This window comes from Chiloscyllium punctatum, chromosome 9 (assembly GCF_047496795.1).
Source record: "Chiloscyllium punctatum isolate Juve2018m chromosome 9, sChiPun1.3, whole genome shotgun sequence".
NCBI classification, from domain to species: domain Eukaryota; kingdom Metazoa; phylum Chordata; class Chondrichthyes; order Orectolobiformes; family Hemiscylliidae; genus Chiloscyllium; species Chiloscyllium punctatum.
Window position 1 is genome coordinate 18,026,982 of NC_092747.1, and position 20,911 is coordinate 18,047,892.

A 20,911-nucleotide genomic window follows, 5' to 3' on the forward strand; every position below is an offset into this window, starting at 1 on the left:
GTATATGAAGGCATGGAAAAGGGTTAGAGACATACGCTCTCTGCACTTAGGAAATGTACAATATTTGGAAGGGCACTTTTACATCTCAAGAAGTGTAAAGTGCAATTAGACTGGAGAGCTCTTTTTCAGCCAGTATGCTGGATGGACCAGGGAGCCTTTTGTGGATTTCCACATAAGCTCCCATTTTGTGAATATGGACATTTTATTTTTGGAAACATTCCATATCATATTGGTCCTATCCATTCTTGAGGAACATTCCAACTCAGGAATGAATGAGAATTGCTGTGAATTGTTGCTACTTCTCATACCCATCGTTGTTCTACTGGGCATTTTATCCTGTGTTAATGGTCAGGCTTATCCTTGTTCTCTTTAGGATGATGTATCATGTGTTGTCAAGAACCAACTTCAAGCCGTCATTTTTAAAACAGAATTCCTTCTATTTTTCTCAAGTTCTGCTGAAGTTATTTTTGACCTCTGGAACTAAGTGGATAAAGGGGAAATTAACCTCCTGTCGAACTTTAATTCATTTGTTTTATATATGTTCTTGAAAGTTATTTACAAGATATACAAAATATTGCCTCACAGCGCCAGAAACCCGGGTTCATTTCCCGCCTCAGGCGGCGCTCTCTGGGAGTTTGCACATTCTCCCCGTGTCTGCATGGGTTTCCTCCGGGTGCTCCGGTTTCCTCCCACAGTCCAAAGATGTACAGGTCAGGTGAATTGGCCATGCTAAATTGCCCGTAGTGTTAGGTAAGGGGTAGATGTAGGGGTATGGGTGGGTTGCGCTTCGGCGGGTCGGTGTGGACTTGTTGGGCTGAAGGGCCTGTTTCCACACTGTAAATAATCTAATCTAAAATTACTAGACAAAATGAAGAAAGCATTGTAAACCCATGCAAGTTAGAGATTTAGTTTAGTAGCAGATGGCTGATAGAAACAGGTGAAAGCAGAATTTCCAATTTTCCAAGTAAAACTTAGTACAGATGGGTTTTCCTGGATCAGAGTTTCCCATTATACCTTTAAGTTGCCCAAATGTAGTGTTCGTCAAACTGAGTGATCTTGCACAAACTGAAATTGATAATCTGTACAGAGATGTACAGACAAACAAGATTGTTTCCAGAACTTGGAGAAATGTTATAATACCCTGATTTGAGCTGTTGAACATATGTTGTATTTAAACAAGTTATACACATTTGTGGTTTCCTTTGTGATTTTGTTCTTACTGGTGCAACAGGATATGGAGAATGATGGGCCAGAAATGACTGACTGGGAGAGGTATGCTTTACAAGAATATGAAAATCTGGTGGCTGAAGAAGCAGCAAATGAAAACTGGAATGACGGGTGAGAGACTGCCCATTAACTAAATTTACCTTGTTTTGTTCAAGGTCTGAAAATGAACTAATAGCTTTTGTTTACAAACAACAAAACTCTGTGAGCTGGAACAATATCATCTCACTTTTTTCGCTTGGGGACACTGCAACCTTTGGGACTCAGTATTGAGTTCAATAATTTTAGTGCCTGAGCACCTTCATCCATGCCCTAGGCTTTGCCATCACCATGGACTGCTACCACAGCCCATTGCATTTTCAGTTACTAATGGTCCCCATTAGCAGCTATTGATTTCCCCCCCCCCCCCCCCCCCCAGGTTAACCTTTACCCATCTTTCTGTCCATCTGTTATTCTCCTTCTCTCCAGACTTCATCTCCATTTATCGATTACTCCTTCCCCCTCACCCCACCCTATAGTCAGTATATGTACTGGTCTTTTCCTAACTGCAATCAGTTCTGAGGAAGCATCACTGTTTTCTTTCCACAGATGCTACCAGACCTGCTGAGGTTTCCCAGCAAGTTTTTTGTTTTTGTTTTGGATTTCTACCATCTGCATTTTTTTAAACAAAAGACTGACCTTTGTATTCCCATGGTTGACATTTTAGAGTACAACTGCAAAAAGTCTGAAATGAATGCAGAAAATATTGAAAGTATTCAGCAAGTCAGGACAGCATATGTTGAGAAAGAAACAGTTGCAGTTTCAGTTGTATGACTTCTCATCGCAACTGAGGCAATTTAGCCTTCAGGAACTAAGTGGATAAATGAACTAATAATAGCTTTTGTTGAACTTGGGTTCATTTTGTTTTCTATGTATTATTCTTGAAAGTTAAATGTAAAGTTTTTGGCAAGTAAAAGTGAAGGCCTGTGCTGAGGTGGACAATAAGAATACAGAGGGACCTCGATTATCCGAATGAGATGGGCAGGCATTATTTTGTTCGGATCATCGATTCAAAGCCTTTCCTCTGGGGCTCGGAGCTTTCTGTAAAGTCTGCTCCCTATTCAGAAGATAAGGCAACATCCAAGCGCGAGCGAGCACCCTTCCAGCCCATGCCTGCCCTCCAACACCACCCTATGCTTGCAATGCTTGCACCCCCAACCCAGTCCAACATCGCACCTCGCCTGCGCACCCCCTAACCCTATCCAACTCCACCCTCTCAACCCTGTCCAACACTGCCCCTCTTCCCCCCCCCCCCCCCCGCCCCAAACTCCATCCAGCTCTGCAAGGAGGGAGCGGGGGGGGGGGGGAGTCGGTCTTTTAGAGACAGTGCCTCCACTACCATCAGTCCAGGACTATTCTCGGCAGCACGTTTAATCACTGTAAACAAAAGGTGCAATCAGTGTTGGACACACGTCTTTGGTGTAATGTTTCTGTCAGGACCTCAAGATCTCCTTCGGATAATTGAGGGTCCTCCGTAAATTGAACAAGATTCATGCTGTAAAAAGTTAAAAATTGCACAACACCAGGTTATAGTCCAACCCGTTTATTTGAAAGCACTAGCTTTCGGAATGCTGCTCCTTCATCAGGTGGTTGTGGAGTACACAATTGTAAGACACAGAATTTATAGCAAAAATTTACAGTGTGATTTAACTTAAATTATGCCTTGAAAAATACACACTCATATGTACATGTGCTTATACATTTGTGGGTGAATTGTGCTTGCAGAGTTTCATTGTACTTTGCTCAGAAACTGCATGAATCCATGTAAGGTTCTGTGAATTCATTTTTTTAGATTAGATTAGATTCCCTATAGTGTGCAAACAGGCCCTTTGGCCCAACCGGTCCATACCGACCCTCAGAAGAGTAACCCACCCAGACCCATTTCCCTCTGACTAATTCACCTAACGCTTGCATGGGCAATTTTAGCATGGCCAGTTCACCTGACGTGCACATCTATGGACTGTGGGAGGAAACCGGAGCACCCAGAGGAAACCCACACAGACACAGGGAGAAAGTGCAAACTCAACACAGACAGTTGCCCTTGGCTGGAATCGAACCTGGGACCCTGGTGCTGTGAGGCAGCAGTGCTAACCACTGAGCCACCATGTCGCCCTTAAAAGATATATAGTAGATTCCCTACAGTGTGGGAACAGTCCTTTCAACACAAGTCCACACCGACCCTCTGAAGAGTAACCCACCCAGACCCATTTCCCTCTGACTAATGCATCAATTTACCTGACCTGCACATCTTTGGACTGTGGGAGAAAACCCACATAGACTATGCAAATTCCACACAGATAGTTGCCCAAGGCTAGAATCGAGTCTGGGTCCCTAATGCTGTAACGCAGCAGTGCTAACCACTGAGCCATCATGCCCTGCCCCCCACCCCCCTCAATCAATCTGAACATTATGGCACAGGCAACGGCACACAGGAGGGCTAATATCTTCAACACATTATCTGGGCTGATGCCAATTGTTAAAGTTAACCTGAGAATAAAACTTTTTCTAAAAAGTTTTATGATTTACTTATCAAAGAAGAGAAACTAACATGATCATCTAACAGCTGAGAGACTTAACAATCAATGTATTTTTCAATGTATAACTTCAGTTACATCACACTGTAACTTTTTGCTATAAATTCTGGGTCTTACAATTGTGTACTCCACAACCACCTGATGAAGGAGCAGTGCTTCCGAAAGCTAGTGCTTCCAAATAAACCTGTTGTACTATAGCCTGGTATTGTGATTTTTTTTTTTAACTTTGTATATCCCAGTCCAACACTGGCATCTCCAAATCAAGGCATTATACTAGGTAAAGAAACAAAAGACATAATTGGTTACGAGCATCTGTTCAATACTGAGTGTGGTGATGATAGATCATAAACAATGCCTTCATTTTATTTCTTTTTCTGTTGGTTCTCTTTTTTTTTCCCCTTATTTCTTTATTGCTTTACTTACATTCACATCGCTGCAATCCAGCCAATTAATATTGACTGTTTCTCCCATGGAAGCTGTCAGACCTACTGAGTGTTACCAGTGTATTCTGTTGTCATTTTGAATTTTGTACCTCTACTGATTTTTTTTTAATGTAAATATTGTTATAATTAGGTACATCGTATCTATTTGGTGACATGCATTTTTTCCCCCCTCTACAAAGTGCACTTCAATGCAGCATGTGTTTATCAGATTGAGTTCTCTGATGTTGAGTAAAAGGAGTAGGCATCCTGAAATAAGATTGGATTTTACATATTCTGCACAGTTTTACCATTATATTTTAAAATAAAATTTGAGTTCAACTTGGATGGATAGCAAACAATTCAAATTGCTGAAACTTCTTAATTGAAATTTGAAATGAGTAGTTTGACATGCATTTGAAGAAAAAATGTTGCTTTTTTAATAGTACTCATCATGTTTGTATACCTTAAATGCTGTGAAGAATGACTGCTAATGTACAGGAAATTGGAACCTGCATTTTTTTTATTAAAAATCAAATTTTAAGTAGTTAAATTTCCTCTTCTGTTGTTGAGTTAGATGCTTGCCTCTGCAAAAAACTCCATTACTCCCACAAGTGTTATTGATAGTAGAAATCAAACTTGGAAATGTTGTCACGCTTTTATTGTTTACTGAATGCTATGCTAATTGTGTAAATCTTTTAAATGTGTCAAGTGAGGTAAAATGAAAACATGTAGTGGAGTAGAATGTGTTCTACAATGCCGATTACTTTCCAAGCTTTAGGTACGTTTCTTAGTATTTATAGTCCAGTTCAAATCGAGAAAAGGGGTTTAGAAACCAATTTACATAACCTGCATACCATCCTAATGCTTTCAGGCAGCATCATTATTGTGCAGAAAGTTACAACTATTTTGTAAAGCCCTTAAAAAAAAACCTAGTCAGACACCAGTGTAGCATGTAACATAGTTTTACAAAATACAAAGTCATTGTAGTACATCATACTTCGAACACAGGGGAAAAAGAAATTGTAGAAATACAGTTGCTGCTTTGCAGAGACTGGTAGATGCAGGAGAGGAAGAAAAGACAAAATTAAGAGAAATTGATATCTGTTCAAAGACACTTGTAGAAAATGCAAACTGAAATTTCTGAGCAATAGTAAAACTGATAGTGATAAACAGTTGCAGAGTGGAAATTCACAGTCACTCTTTGCAGATGTTTTAACTTGCAATTTACATTTCCCATCTTAGAAAGTTACTTGTTAGAACACTACAGTAATCATTTTATTGCAAGCATAATTCAACAGGTGAGTGTTTGAGGGTCTTGTTCACCCTTTTTAGATTTGTTTCTTTGCTGATCATAAGTTTTGACAATTCCTCTTGAGAATGAAATTTAGTATGGACTTTAAAAGTAGTTGACTATATTTTACAAATCTGCAGAAATTCTCTGTGGGGGTGACTCTATTTGGTTAATGCAGGTTTTGTATGATATTTGACAATGTTTCATATATGAGACTGACTTAGAATGATGGAATTTGCAACAAATTGCCTAACTGCACTGAGAGATTTTTTTCTACAATTAGATTTAGAAAGGGATGATGACTGGAAGAAAGCTCTGAATTGTCCCTAGGTTTTATTTACTGCTTAAAGTATTCATAAATAAGAGTAGGACTGCCATATTAACTACTGCATTATTAAAAATGATCACCTTTCTGAGACATTCAACCAAAGTCTGTATAAAAGATACCATGGCAAAACTTGAAGAGTATGAAGTTATTGTGTCCTGATGAACATTCTTGCCTCAGCCAATGTCAGCAAAAATAGATTATTTGTTCGTTCTTTAATTTTGATTGGCTTTAATGGCACCTTACTGTGTGCAAAATGGTGTTCTATTTGCTTGTAGAATGCTGACTCTATTTCAAATCTAATCAATTTGATTGTAATTTGCTTTGAGATGTCCTACTTCAAAGATATTTAGTCCTGCAATCAGAAGATTGCTAATTTTAGTAGCAGCTAGTAACTCGTTAACCATGTTGAATTCTAATCTGAATTGGTCTGAACATACTGCAGTTGTTCTCCTCATAAAATCCTCGAGTTTTCAAGTAACTACATGGTCATCTTGTTTTAAGTGTGAGAATGAAATTAGTCTGTGGCAGTTAGCAATATCAGCGCTCTGTGTTTTCCATTGAAACTAATTGAAAGAAAGATTTAGTGATGTTAAAACTTGGCAGTAGGCTCACTATTGCCAGTTCTGTATTACTGCCAAAGGCCAATTTTTACACCCATTATTTCTACAAGTATGGCCAACAATATAGCTGTTGTGTAAATAATTAAATCTGAAAACTTTTTTTAAAAAAACACAGCATGAAACTATCTAACTTTTCACCTACCCCATCAAACATGTTTGTTTTCACTGAATGCCTGCCAACCTCCTTGTTTGGTGTATTGTGTATATGTTTGGCTCATTTCAGATTTAAATCACAGTTTTCCCAGCAAGAGTGAGAAAGGGACAAGAAGTAGTATTAATTCAGATGAAGTTCAACACTTGCATGTGCATTGATCATGATGGCATTTGGAATCCATTCTTCCCACACTTTCTTCTTTGTATAATAGGTGTACATTACATGCTGCAATCAATTTCAAATGAAATCGCTCATTTTATACAAGGTTAGGTCCCAAGCAACAATGTCTGAAATTCGAGCTTGTCTTTAATTTTTTTCTATCATGTGTAATCATGAGTTATAGCAAAGGCTGACAGCTTCCTTGAGCAGCAAGTGTTAGTTTATTTCTACTTATTTTGCCGCTGAATCGTTGCCTCATTGCTTACTAGATTAAGTATGCATTTGGTTAAGTTTGAATCAAGTTCTTGCTCTCAATAATTGAGAGAGGCAGGAATAATTCATTTTCTATGCATTTATCATAATGCTGAATGAGATACTTCTGAGTTATCCTTGTATAGCTTTGGTTCGTTATTGCAGTTTGATATTTATTATCTTTTTTTAATAGGAGAGGCTGGTGATGGCTGTATGACACTATAGTACAATTTAAGTCAAAGGGGAGAATGCATTTTCATTGCTTTCAAAGCCACAAGTTCACTGCAAATGAAATGCCTTTGTGTGTTTGCACATTGCTTTGAGGTCAGAATGCATAAATTCTAATTGTGTTGCTTTAAGTATCTGTAAACAGCTACCTCAAACATAATGATAATTGGTCCAGAATTCGTTCAAATAATGGTGAGACTAACTAATTCATTTAAACATGATGCATCAACTTCAGACGAGGAGCAGATAAGTGGCTACGTGAATTTGCTTTGAGTTGAATTGTCAACTGATTCATGGATGAAGTGGCTATCTTATGAGGAAAGATTGTACATGATGGATCTGTGCCCCATTGGAGTTTTGAAAAATAAGTGGTAATTTTACTGAAACAGAAGCTCCTGAGGGGGGGACTTGATATCTGGGTACAGGGATGATGTTGCCTCCCATGGGGAAAACTGGAACCATGGGCAACTAATTAAGAATAAGAGAAGGCTAATAGAGAGGATAGATAAGTGAGACTAGGGAAGACAAAGTGAGATTTAAGGCCACTACTAAATCAGCCAATGTCTTAGTGAATGGTAGAGTAGGTTTGAAGTTCCAAAAGACTGACTGCTGCTCCTAAGACCTATGTTCCAGTGAAAACAATACCTAGCTTTTCAGCCTGTCTTTGCACATTAAATGATATGACTATTTGTAAGCAAACTCCTTATTTCACTAGTAATCATAGCATAACTACATGTTTAAATACCGTCAGAATGGGAACATTGTTAATCAAGCTCTGGTGTTGAAAGTTAACTATAATTAAGAATGATTTGGAGGTGCCAGTACTGGACTGAGGTCGAAGTTAAAAATCACAACACCAGGTTATAGTCAAACCTGTTTAGACTATAACCTGATTGATTTTAAACTACAATTAGGAATATGTTGTTCAGGCTTTGAATATTTCAAGGGGTTTAAAAAATGTAAAGAGCAAAATTTTAATTCATAGTGTTCCTTTGAATTACAAAATAAAATAAATGAAACAATCATTATTCCCCCTTTGTTTGAACTTTCACACTGCGCTCTGTTTTGGCCAGTCTCCCTCTCCGTTCTTCCTATGTTATTTAAATTATTATACTTAACGCTCATTGTTTTGGGAGCAACCCTGATGGTTGCTCTGTTCACTGTTTCTCTCACTATGTCATTATCAGCACTCATTTCAACAACTTTGCAAGCAAAAGACCTTTTTTGAGGTTGCAACAACCGGTTTAACCTAGAAAATGTCAAATATTCTGTTTACAACATACTCTCTGACCAAAAGAGCAAACAAGGGTTTACTGCCACCTGGTGAATGAAGTAAAGGCCATAGCTTATTTGTGTAAGTTAAGAATCAGTCTTATGGGGGTCATTCAAGAAACTTGGCTATTTCCATTGATATACTCCTGAACATTCTATCCCCCTTTTTTTTAAAGATTATTTTAAGTGATGAGTAAAACTAGGAAGGTTATTATAGTCTGGATGGAACAGTTGAAGATAAATGTTCAAAGGCAAATGCATAATTTAAATGTGAGCTTCATTCAGATTTAGTCAACATGTTAATGTATGGCTTTGATATTCTTTCTTTGATTTGGTTAGAATTGAGCTTTAGGTCTTGAAAGCACCAGTCCACTCATCCAACTTGAGACACTGATTAGTTTATGGTTTTTGATTTTGTTATTTTGGCAGCTTTTGTCTAAACTTAGGGCTCACATTTCCTGCTGTTCTCCTTTGAGACTTTGTAGATGTTCAATTCTTGAAGAGTTGCACTCTAGATTTACTATGCAGTCTCATTGGTTGACATTGCTGTCTAGAGATGTTGGCCATATTTAATATTTGGAGTCCTAGGTCTCTCCCTTAAGATTAAAAACAGTGAATCTGCAAGACTTGAAGTACAGGCTCCTGGTTGCAATTAGAAAGTTTGAAATTGAGATTCATTCAGTATGGGAGGTTGACTCTGATTAGCATTTTTTGATATTCAAATGCTATCTTTTAAATCCACGCCCATTAAAATTCACTAGGTGCTTATAAGATCAGTTTTTTCATTTGAATTTAAAGTCTGAAGAAATTTGAAGTGGCATATATTAATGACCTTCAATATGGAAAATAACAATATAAACTTTACCTATGTAAAATATCCGAGGAGAAATTAATGACCTTAGAAAAAATGTGCAAGTGCATTTTACTGTAAACTTTGTAAACTAGCTATTTCAAATCAGATCGTTACGTATTTCAGGTTCATCATATGAAAAAATAATCTTTGAAATCAAGATGATGGGACCCGAGAGGTTAGCTGCTCAATTTAGAAACTAATTTTGTTGCCTCTAACACCTTAACTTGTTTGTATTGCATAGTGCTGTCATCTTTTTCTAAAGCTAAGCATGCCAGATTCTCATGCAGAATGATAAATGCCCATAATTACATGTTTTGTTGCATGCATCTAACATAGTCTAAAGTTAGCGCCTAACATTTCTCTGTAACAGCCAACCCAATACTTCTAATTAACAATATTTTCATTGCATGAAGAATGCACTAGTTAGGAAATGTTCATAATTAGAGGCAAATTGAAGGAGAAGGAAAATATGATTTAGGATATTCATGGGAAATTATATTGTAAATATTTAAAATTAGTATTTCATCTTGTGTATATCTACATTCAAATCTGAAAATGTAACCACTGAGGCATCCCACTCTGAGACAAAGTCCAAGACCGGAAGGGATTCTGCATGCCACATGATTGAACCCATAACAAAATGTTTTCAAAGCATTGCATGTCTGAGGCATAAATTTCAATAAACCCAAACAATTAACTGTTAAGTCACCAATACAGTGTAAACTGGCTAAACATGCACAAATGAAAAGTAGTATTAAGGCCATGTAACCAGCCACCAACTGTAAACTGCAAAACCGTCTTCTCCCTAAATATTTCCTCACGCTATCATCACAACATACCAATCGGTGAATTGCAGAGTGTTATATAGTATCTTTTTAGCTGTCATTCTGGAGGTTGCTGTTTTAATTCTGATACGGTAGAGCTACATTAGTCGCACTGCACAAAGACAATCTGTGATCAGGACAACCGGGCACAGCAGTTACAAATCTCAGCTATAATTGACAATTTTAAAATAAAATTTATATTCTACAAGTTGATAACCCTAAATTCAAAATACTGAGTTGGTGGTTGTTAGTGATTTTGTTTGTGCTCTTTATGGATGAGGGTGGTCAGATGTTTGCTAGAATGTTGATGCTGATGTTAGACAGGCTTGCCAGTCAACCAAACGACAACCATGACGAATCACTAATGTGAATTAGTGAAGGCTTGACAGTAGGAAAAGCTTTGAAGAAAAGTCATTGGACTTGAAGCATTGACATTGTTTCTGTCTTCACAGATACTGCAAGGCCTGCTGAGTTTCTCTAGCATTTTCTGCTTTTATTTCCGATCCCCAGTATTTTGTTTTTATTAATGGTAGGAAGAGCTCACTGTGCAGTTCTACAGTCCTAGCTTGTGGAAAAGCTACCAATGCACTTAAGATTCTTTCTTCCATTTGCTTCTTTCAATAAAATAAAAGATAATGAGCAAGAAGGTTTCTGATGAAGGAAAGAATAACAAACATCTAATTATCTTTTTGGCATATCCACTTTGATTTAATTTTGTTAAAAAGACCTTTTTCTGATGTAGATAATTGAAAGTAATACAATTTTAGAGGGTGTGAATAAACTTTGAAAAGTTTTTTTCAGAAACCTGGTTTTATGTTGTACAAATGCATAATATTTTGATTTATGCCTGAATATCATTAGCACTTTGTTTATATCATGACAAATATTGATCAAGTTTAACTCCTTTGTGAAAGGACTATTAAGATGACTGAGCATAAAGCTTGTTGAAAGAACAAGGGCTAAGGGCACTGAGAATGTGACTTCTAAAAGTGTAGTGTTAAAACACCTGTCAGGTGTCAATTGTTTTCTTTTCATGGCATGTGAGTGTCACTGGCCAGGATAGCACTGATTACTTGTCAATGCAATAATTGCCTCAGAAGTAAAGATTCATCCACATTGTCTGACCTACATGTTAAAAGAGACCCACAATGTAAGATTGGCAGATACAAGTGAACCAGACAGATGTAACCAATTAACAATAGGTGTATGGTCACCATTAGGCTAGTTTTTATTCTATTTTTAATTGAAATCTGATTTCACCATCTGCCATGGGTTTTTGAAACCCACATATCCACCAAACATTGGCCTGGGGTTTTTGATTAGTAATCCACTACACCACTGCCTTCCCCCAAAGTATCACCCTAAAATCTGTTTGTTATAAAGCCTCATGCTGTTCAGGTGAAGAGTTGCCTATGGTCTTGATTCTGAGATAGCCTGGATTCTATTACTGTGAATCTACACAGTGTAGTGAATAGGAGTTAGAGGCACAGAGTACCATTTGGAAATATGATGTGATAACCGGCTCAAGGAAGGGCAAGACTGGGTTTTCCTGGGTACAAGGTGTTCAGAAAGATTGGGAAGGAGGGGTTGTTTGGCGATTGTTGGTTAAGGAGAGCATCATCACCACCGTGCTTAAGGGTATTCCAGAGTGTTGAAGGGCAGCATGAATTTGGCTAGAGCTTAGGAACTTTTATTGCTTGGTGTGCTTTTAGACTGCCAACTAGTAGGAATCATTTAAGAGGATAAGTCTGCAGGGAAGATACAGGAAACATGGTGAATATGGATTTCAGCAAGGCATTTGATAAGGTTCCCCACAGAGGCTCATTCAGAAAGTTAGGAGATATGGGATACAGGGAAATTTGGCTATCTGGATACAGAATTGGCTGGCTGAAATAAGACAAGCAAGTGGTAGTGGATGAAAAGTGTTCTGCCTGAAGGTTGGTGACCAGTGGGTCCTGCAGGGATCTGGTCTTGGGCCTCTGCTCTTTGCAGTTTTTATAAATGACTTGAATGAAGAAGTGGAAGGGCATGATAGTAAGTTTGCCGATGATGCAAAAGTCGTTGGTATTGTGTCCAGGGCTGTTGCAGATAACAAAAAGTTGCCCCTTGGGTCTCTCTTTTTTTTAATATATCTTTCCCCTCTCACCCTAAACCTATGCCCTCTAGTTCTGGACTCCCCAACCCCAGGGAAAAGACTTTGTCTATTTATCCTATCCATGCCCCTCATAATTTTGGGAGCCATAAATCTGCACTCCCTGGCCTCTTTGTTCAGCAACACTCCCTAGGACTTTACCATTAATTGTATAACTCCTGCTAAGATTTGCTTTCACAAAAATGCAGCACCTCACATTTATCTGAATTAAACTCCATCTGCCACTTCTCAGGCCATTGGCCCATCTGGTCCAGATCCTGTTGTAATCTGAGGTAACCCTCCTTGCTGTACACTACACCTCCAATTTTGGTGTCATCTGCAAACTTACTAACTGTACCTCTTATGCTCGCATCCAAATTATTTATGTAAATGACAAAAAGTAGAGGACCCAGCACTGATCCTTGTGGCATTCCATTGGTCACAGGCCTCCAGTCTGAGAAACAACCCTCCACCACCACCACCACCCTCTGTCTTCTACCTTTTTTGAGCCAGTTCTGTTTCCAAATGGCTAGTTCTCCCTGTATTCCATGAGATCTAACCTAGCTAATCAGTCTCCCGTGGGGAACCTTGTCGAACGCCTTGCTGAAATCCATATAGATCACATTTACTGCTCTGCTCTCATCAATCTTCTTTGTTACTTCTTCAAAAAATTCTATCAAGTTTGTGAGACATGATTTCCCATGCACAAAGCCATGTTGTCTATCCCGAATCAGTCCTTGCCTTTCCAAATACATGTACATCCTGTCCCTCAAGATTCCCTCCAACAACTTGCCCACCACTGAGGTCAGGCTCACCAGTCTATAGTTCCCTGGCTTGTCTTTACCACCCTTCTTAAACAGTGGCACTGCGTTTGCCAACCTCAGTCTTCCGGCACCTCACCTGTGACTATCGATGATAAAAATATCTCAGCAAGAGGCCCAGCAATCACTTCTCTAGCTTCCCACAGAGTTCTTGGGTACACCTGATCAGGTCCTGGGGATTTATCCACTTTTAACCATTTCAAGACATCCAGCGCTTCCTCCTCTGTAATCTGGACATTTTGCAAGATGTCACCATCTATTTCCCTACAGTCTATATCTTCCATATCCTTTTCCACAGTAAATACTTATGCAAAATATTCATTTAGTATCTCCCCCGTTTTCTATGGCTCCACACAAAGGCCACCTTACTGATCTTTTGAGGGGCCCTATTCTCTCCCTAGTTACCCTTTTGTCCTTAATATATTTGTAAAACCCCTTTGGATTCTCCTTTAATTCTATTTGCCAAAGCTATCTCATGTCCGTGTTTTGCCCTCCTGATTTCCCGCTTAAGTATACTCCTACTTTCTTTATACTCTTCTAAGGATTCACTCAATCTATCCTGTCTATACCTGACATATGCTTCCTCCTTTTTCTTAACCAAACCCTCAATTTCTTTAGTCAGCCAGCATTCCCTATACCTACCAGCCTTCCCTTTTCACCCTGACAGGAATATACTTTCTCTGGATTCTTGTTATCTCATTTATGAAGGCTTCCCATTTTCCAGCAGTCCCTTTACCTGTGAACATCTGCCCCCAATCAGCTTTTGAAAGTTCTTGCCTAATATCGTCAAAATTGGCCTTTCTCCAATTTAGGACTTCAACTTTTAGATCTGGTCTATCCTTTTCCATCACTATTTTAAAACTAATAGAATTATGGTTGCTGGCCCCAAAGTGCTCCCCCACTGACACCTCAGTCACTGCCCTGCCTTATTTCCCAAGAGTAGGTCATGTTTTGCACCTTCTCTAGTAGGTACATCCACATACTGAATCAGAAAATTGTCTTGTACACACTTAAGAAATTCCTCTCCATTTTAAACCTTTAACACTCTGGCAGTCCCAGTCGATGTTTGAAAAGTTAAAATCCCCTGTCATAACTACCCTATTATTCTTACAGGTTGCTGAGATCTCTTTACAAGTTTGTTTCTCAGTTTCCCTCTGACTACTGGGGGGGTCTATAATACAATCCCAATAAGGTGATCATCCCTATCTTTATTTCTCAGTGATGAGGAAGTTTACTTTTTCATATTGTGTGGTATGGGTCTTGTGTGAATTGCCTAGAAGTGTGGTGGAGGCAGATTCAATCAAGGGCATTAGATAGTTATTTGACTATGAAACAATATGCAAGCTTTATTGGAGGGAAAAGGCAAGAGAAAGCATTATGACATAGTAGCACATTTGGAGAGCCATAATAGACATGATCGAATGGCCTTGTTCTGGTCATAAGAATTATGTAATGAGTATTTTCATTTTTTTTTCCCCAGGCTACTGACTGGGTTAAGGCAATTCTCGGCACATGCTGTCAACCGTACCAAGTGTGTAATAGTTTTAACTCATTGTCTGTAACTGTGTTGAAGCAAATCATGTCAGTACAAATCACGGATAATCAATAAGTGATAAAGCCTCAAGATCCATTGGTGTTAGGGAGGTAATTTTTTCTTTATGTAATGTAATATTGGCTGAAATTATTGCTTGTTGATTGTAGGGACTCTGAGCTGTCAGACTACTAAAAGCTACGACTAAACAAAAAAGTTTTAAGGTAAGAAAATTCATAACCTTTTTGAAGTTCTTACCAAGTAAATAAGATTTTGGTTGTGCATTGTACTTTGATTTTTGTGTTTAAAACAAAAATCAATGTTCTATGGTTTCAATATACTTCATAACATAAAGTAAAACTTTTTTTACAGACAGTAACTATCTTTCAGGTAAAATTGCACTTAGTACAGAGTGCATGTGTCACCAGTCCAAAAAAAATGAATATTCTTGTTCATCCATTAGCGAAGTGAGGACACTTCCAAATGAATAATTGGTTCTGATGTCAAAAGATTTGAGAAACTGACTCTGCTTAGACCAATGCAGACCTTTCCTAATCTCCAAAGAACTGCAGTCTGCCTGAACTTCCTAAAAAAAAATCTTGGGGGAAGTGGGAAAGTTTAACAATCCTTAAATCACTTAATTTTAACATTTTGCTTGAGATGTATCAGAGTATAGTGCAAGATGTGGTTTGCGATGTGCCAGATAACTAACTTGCAATTTACTCTGCTTTCCGTGAGTCCTAAATTGGTTACTGGGTTGCACCACTGATTTGCCCCTGTATGTTTTCCCAACCTTTTTATTATCTCTACACTCAGAGCAATAATTTGCAGGTGTCCTTTGTGTGGCTTACATGCATTTTTTTTATTCGAGTAATTAGCAGAATTATTCGCTGGATTTTAGAATGAGGGTATTAGAAACCTACAAAATTCTAACAAGACTAGACTGAATAAATGCAGGAAATATGATCTTCATGAGCACGGAGCCCAAAACCAGGGATCATAGTTTAAGGATAAGCCATTAAAGATTTCGGATCTTCCCTTGGAGTGGTGAGCCTGTGGAGTTCTTGACCACAAAAGTATTTGAGGCCAAAATATTGAATGTTTTCAAGGATTCGGGTATAGTTCTTGGGGATAAAGGGATTAAAGTATACGGGGGTTAAGTGGAAACAGTATTGAAGTTGAATATTCAGATCCTATTGAATGGCAGTGCAGCTTTGAAAGACTGGATGATCTACTCCAATTTTGTGTTTATAAAATTTAAGAATCGCACATTTTGGAGGCATAACGGTGGTATCAATTCTGGATCTAGAAGAGGCATGCTCTACCTAATGTCACAGTCTTAATGTTTGTGGTCTATAATGAAAGAAAAACGCCATTTTACATCTTTAATTTGTATTTTACTTCAGATCTTTCTGAGATGTGATTTGAGCCTGAATATCAGCAACTAAGAAAGATCTTGGGAAACCGAAAGAAGACCGTGAAGTGTCTCGATGTGTGTGGGATTTTTTTTAAATTGATGAATATGATGTTTTATCAATATGTCGTCTTAGTTGCCACATGTACTTGTCACACTCTGCAGCTGGTCTGCTTTAGAGAATGTTTAAAAACAAGCAACATAAAAGGGAAAAATTAGAACTGTGCAACTTCACGCCTTTCCTCTGCCATCAGTTAAAACTTATTTTTTAAAAAAAGTCAACACATTTAAAAATTATTTTTAGAGTTGAAAGAGTCAAACTCTTCACTTATCCCAATTGTATGTTTGAAGAATGGATATTTGCAAAGGCACTTACATTAATATTTGAAAGATAGTAGGGTAAAGAACCCCTTCCTTACCTCTCTTTCTCCAGAAGTGCAGAGTATATTCACTGCGCACTTGAACATAGCGAACACAACTTGATTAACTCTGGAGCAAACAATGTCTGGGCAAATTTCTTCTGTTCTAAACAGTGTCTATTTTTAAGAAAGGAAGTGTTCTGCATGCTGGGCAGCCCTTTGGATATTAAAGAAGTGTTTAAAAATAGTAATGGAAAGCAATGTCTACAATATCCACAGTATTACCGTTTTGAAGAAACTGAAATGGTTCTTGTGACCGTTGCTTGCTAGGCGTGGTGGACAGATGTATCGCACTTAGATCATTCCAGAGCACAGATTTTTGCCTTTTTTTGACTAAGTTACTTTTGCAGTTGAAGCAGCTGAAAACTTCCTTTGTTTGAAGAAGTGCAGAAATCTGAACCCCACAAAAGCTTGCAACATAGTAGCCACATGCATCTCCACTGTCTAATTTGTATTCATGAATATGAATCAGTTGTCACTACATTCCAGTTTACAGAAATAAATCACACTCTTGACATACCAACCCAGTTTGAATATTTCCATCCCACAGTTGCCCAGTGATGACTCTGCACTGACCTTAAGAATTAAATGTGCCTTATTTTTTAACGGGTAAGATTTTTACACAAAATATTTGATAAATGAAATTTTGCTGTAGCAAACTTGTATGTTATGAGAATATGTTGTACATATTTGATAACTTTGTGTATAATTTCTTGATTTGTAGAGTCTTGCAGTGTATATTTGTGTTGTGGTACTAAATCCTAATTCTTCAGTGTTGTGATCATGTTCTTATGCATTTTTTTGAAATAAAGTATTTAAACTTATCGTCCATGTCTGAATTACATATCAAGGAATCTGTGCTAATAATGCAAATCCAGAAAGTCTTGTAATAACACGTTGTTCCCCCACTAGTGAAATAAACATTGGATGCTAAAATGGCGAAGTGTGAGATTAGGCCTTATTAAACTTGTCTTTGTGCCTTCTGGTGTATGAATGTATTAATTTACTCCTGATCACTCTTCCATGTAATTTAACAAGTCTGTATTGCTAAATTAATTTAGTAAGTGCCACTATTTTCAATACATTAATTTGTTGCCCAGTGCTTCATTAATTTATTAATTGCAATTATGGTTTGTCAGCATCCTTTTTATTAATTTGCATTACATTTGTTTGCAGTCTGCTTTCCTTTTGACATTGTGAGCTGTTTTAAAAAAAACATTAATCTTATTTAGTTTCCAAGTTTTCAAAATGTATAATTTTATAGTAGTGTTCAATCATTGTATCCTTTGGAAAGATAAAGATGAAACGTTTTAACATGATACAACTCTTAACTCCCAATGTGTAATCACAAGAGACCTACAAGTAATTGCATTTCTTGTGCTTTTTCTGTGCTACAAGCCTTGTTTTTGAAATCATGTTTGGTCCAGCTTATGACAAGTCACCCAAAAATCAGACTGGAATGCAAATAATTCCACAAAAGATGGAGGAATGCACAAGGCTGTGTTCAGGAAACCACAATGTGTGAGCATTGTGAAGGACAATGCATAGATGTAGAACAGGATGAAGCAACAATAGATTACAAAAACAAGCACAAAGATACATCAGAACTTCAAGCAAACTTATTTTACAGAAGGTGAACAAATACCACCCTAACACTCATAGTGAAGTTATATATTTACAATAGTCATCCTGCAATCAACATTTGATTAAGCAAATTAATATCACAACAAAAAAGTTCATGCTTGATTTAAAAGCTAAAATATTTTTTGGATTTACTGCTGTGTGAACCTGATTAATTGCTGTTACGTGGAAGTTACTTCTTTCAGGATTTCAGCAGACCCTGAGTTGAACAGAATAGCTGCTTCTGTGCAGGAAAATGCTGGAAGTACATAAACTATTCCTCCTACACAAACTGGACTAATGACACAGCGTTACCTTATGAACTGTCCTCCTCTAGCTTATGAGCAAGACTTGCAGCAACTTGAAATAATCTTGGTGTGCAACAGAACGGTAATCATTTATTGAACTTCCTGGGTTTAACATAGCTGCCTCTAAATCAAAATTGGATCAAAAATGCCTTTTTGGTTAAAGGGAAAGAGAACATTACAGCGCAGCACAAGTACTTTAGCTCTCAATGTTGTGCTGACCTGTGAAACCAATCTGAAGCTCATCTAAACTACACTATTTTCATCCATATGTTTATCCGATGACCATTTAAATACCTTTAAAGTTGGGATTCTACTACTATTAGCTGAGATTGGATTCCCTACAGTGTGGAAACAGGCCCTTCGGCTCAACAAGTCCACACTGGCCCTCCAGAAAGTAACCCACACAGACCCATTTCCCACTGAATGATGCACCTAACATCTATGGGCAATTTAGCATGGCCAGTTTGGATTGTGGGAGGAAACCAGAGCACCCAGAGGAAACCCACACAGACAGTTACCCAAGGTGGGAATCAAACCCAGGTCCTTGGTGCTGTGAGACAGCAGTGCTAACCACTGTGCTGCCCTGTTGCAGGCAGGGCGTTCCACACCCCTACTCTGAGGAAAGAAACTACCTGTGACATTTTGTCCTATATCTATCACCCCTCAATTTAAAGCTATGTCCTCTTGTGCTCACTATCATCTGAAGAAACAGACTCTCACTGTCCACCCTTTCTAATCCTATGATTATCTTGTCTCAAGTCACCTCTCAACCTCCTCTCTAATGAAAACAGCCTCAAGTTCCTCAGCCTTTCCTCATAAGATCTTCCCTCCATAACGACAACATCCCACTAAATCTCCTCTGAACCCTTTCCAATGCTTCCACCTCCTTCTGTAATGCAATGACTGCAACTGTACACAATACTCCAAGTGTGGCCACACCAGAGTTTGTACAGTTGCAGCATGACCTCATGGCTCTGAAACTCAATCCCTCTACCAATAAAAGCTAACCCACCTTCTTAACAGCCCTATCCACCTGGGTGGCAACTTTCAAGGATCTATGTACATAGACACAGAGATCTCTCTGCTCATCTACCCCTACCAAGAACTACCCAGTACTATATTTCTGTTCCTTCCAAAATGAATCACCTCTCACTTTTCCACATTAAACTCCATTTGCCACCTCAGCCCAGCTCTGCAGCTTATCCATATCATTCGGTAATCTGCAACATCCTTTAGCATTATTCACAGCTCCACTGACCTTCGTGTCATCCACAAATTTACTAACACATCCCTCTTTGTCCCCATCCAGGTCATTTATAAAAAATGACAAGCAGCAGTGGCCCTAAGACCAATCCTTGCGGTACACCACTAGTAACTGAACTCCAGGGTGAACATTTCCCATCAACCACCATTCTCTGTCTTCTTTCAATTACCTAATTTCTGATCCAAACCGCTAAATCCCCCACAATCCCACGTCTTCGTATTTTGTGCAATAGCCTATGGTGGGGAACCTAATCAAACGTTTTACTGAAATCCATATACACCACATCAACCGCTTTATCCTCATCCACCTGTTTGGTCACCTTCTTGAAGAACTCAAGGTTTGTGAGGCACGAAGCCGTGTTGACTATCCCGAATGAACTTATTTCTTTCTAGGTGGTTATAAATCCTATTGCTTATAACCTTTTTGAACACTTGACCCACAACTAAAGTAAGGCTTACTGGTCAATAATTACCAGGGTGTCTCTACTCCTCTTCATGAACAAGGGGACATTTACTATCCCCCAGTCTTCTAGCACTATTCCTGTAGACAATGATGACGTAAAGATCAATGCCCAAAGCTCTGCAATCTCCTCCCTGGCTTCCCAGAGAATCTTGGGATAAATCCCATCTGGCCCAGGAGAAATCGATTTTCACACTTTCCAGAATTGTTAACAGCTCCTCCTTATGAACCTCAATCCTGTCTCGACTAGTACCCTGTATTTCAGTATTCTGAGGAAGGGCTTTTGCCCCGAAACGTCAATTTTCCTGCTCCTCGTATGCTGCCTGACCACCTGTGCTTTTCCAGCGCCACATTCTCAACTCTCTGCATTGTCCTTGACTACATTGCCTTTTTCCAGTGTGAATACTAATGAAAGATAATCGTTTAGTGCTTCCTGTATCTCCTCAGACTCCACACACAACTTCCCACTACTGTCCATGATTGGCCCTAATCTTTGTCCACAAAGGGACTCCACCAACAATGATATATCTCTCTCCCCACCTCTATTTGGTTTTTATAAAGACCATTCCCTCCGCGACTCCCTTGTCAGGTCTATGCGCCCACACCAACCAACCTTCCTGTCCCAGCACCTTCCCCCGCCTTCGCAGGAATTGCAAACCCTGCAGCCCCCCCCCCGCCCCACCACCTCCATCACCTCTGTCCCAGGCCCCAAAGGAGGTTTCCACATCCATCAAAGTTTTACCT

The 20,911-nt window shown here is 38.6% G+C and overlaps 1 protein-coding gene across 3 annotated transcripts in view; it reads left to right on the plus strand.

Annotated features, from left to right (window-relative positions):
• Positions 1–17,588, plus strand: part of ppp2r3b (protein phosphatase 2, regulatory subunit B'', beta) — a 122,652-nt gene extending 105,064 nt beyond the window's left edge. Inside the window, exons 13-16 of one of the 3 annotated variants that reach the window (XR_011961477.1) lie at positions 1,232–1,338; positions 9,500–9,551; positions 14,854–14,907; positions 16,090–17,588. Coding sequence is in view for 2 of the 3 variants with exons in the window: in XM_072576932.1 (XP_072433033.1) it covers positions 1,232–1,338; positions 14,854–14,878 (132 nt within the window). In the remaining variant the exon portion in view is untranslated. The remainder of the gene's footprint in view (positions 1–1,231; positions 1,339–9,499; positions 9,552–14,853; positions 14,908–16,089) is intronic. The other 2 variants (XM_072576932.1, XM_072576933.1) reach the window with 2 other exon arrangements.
• The last annotated feature ends 3,323 nt before the right edge of the window (positions 17,589–20,911 follow it).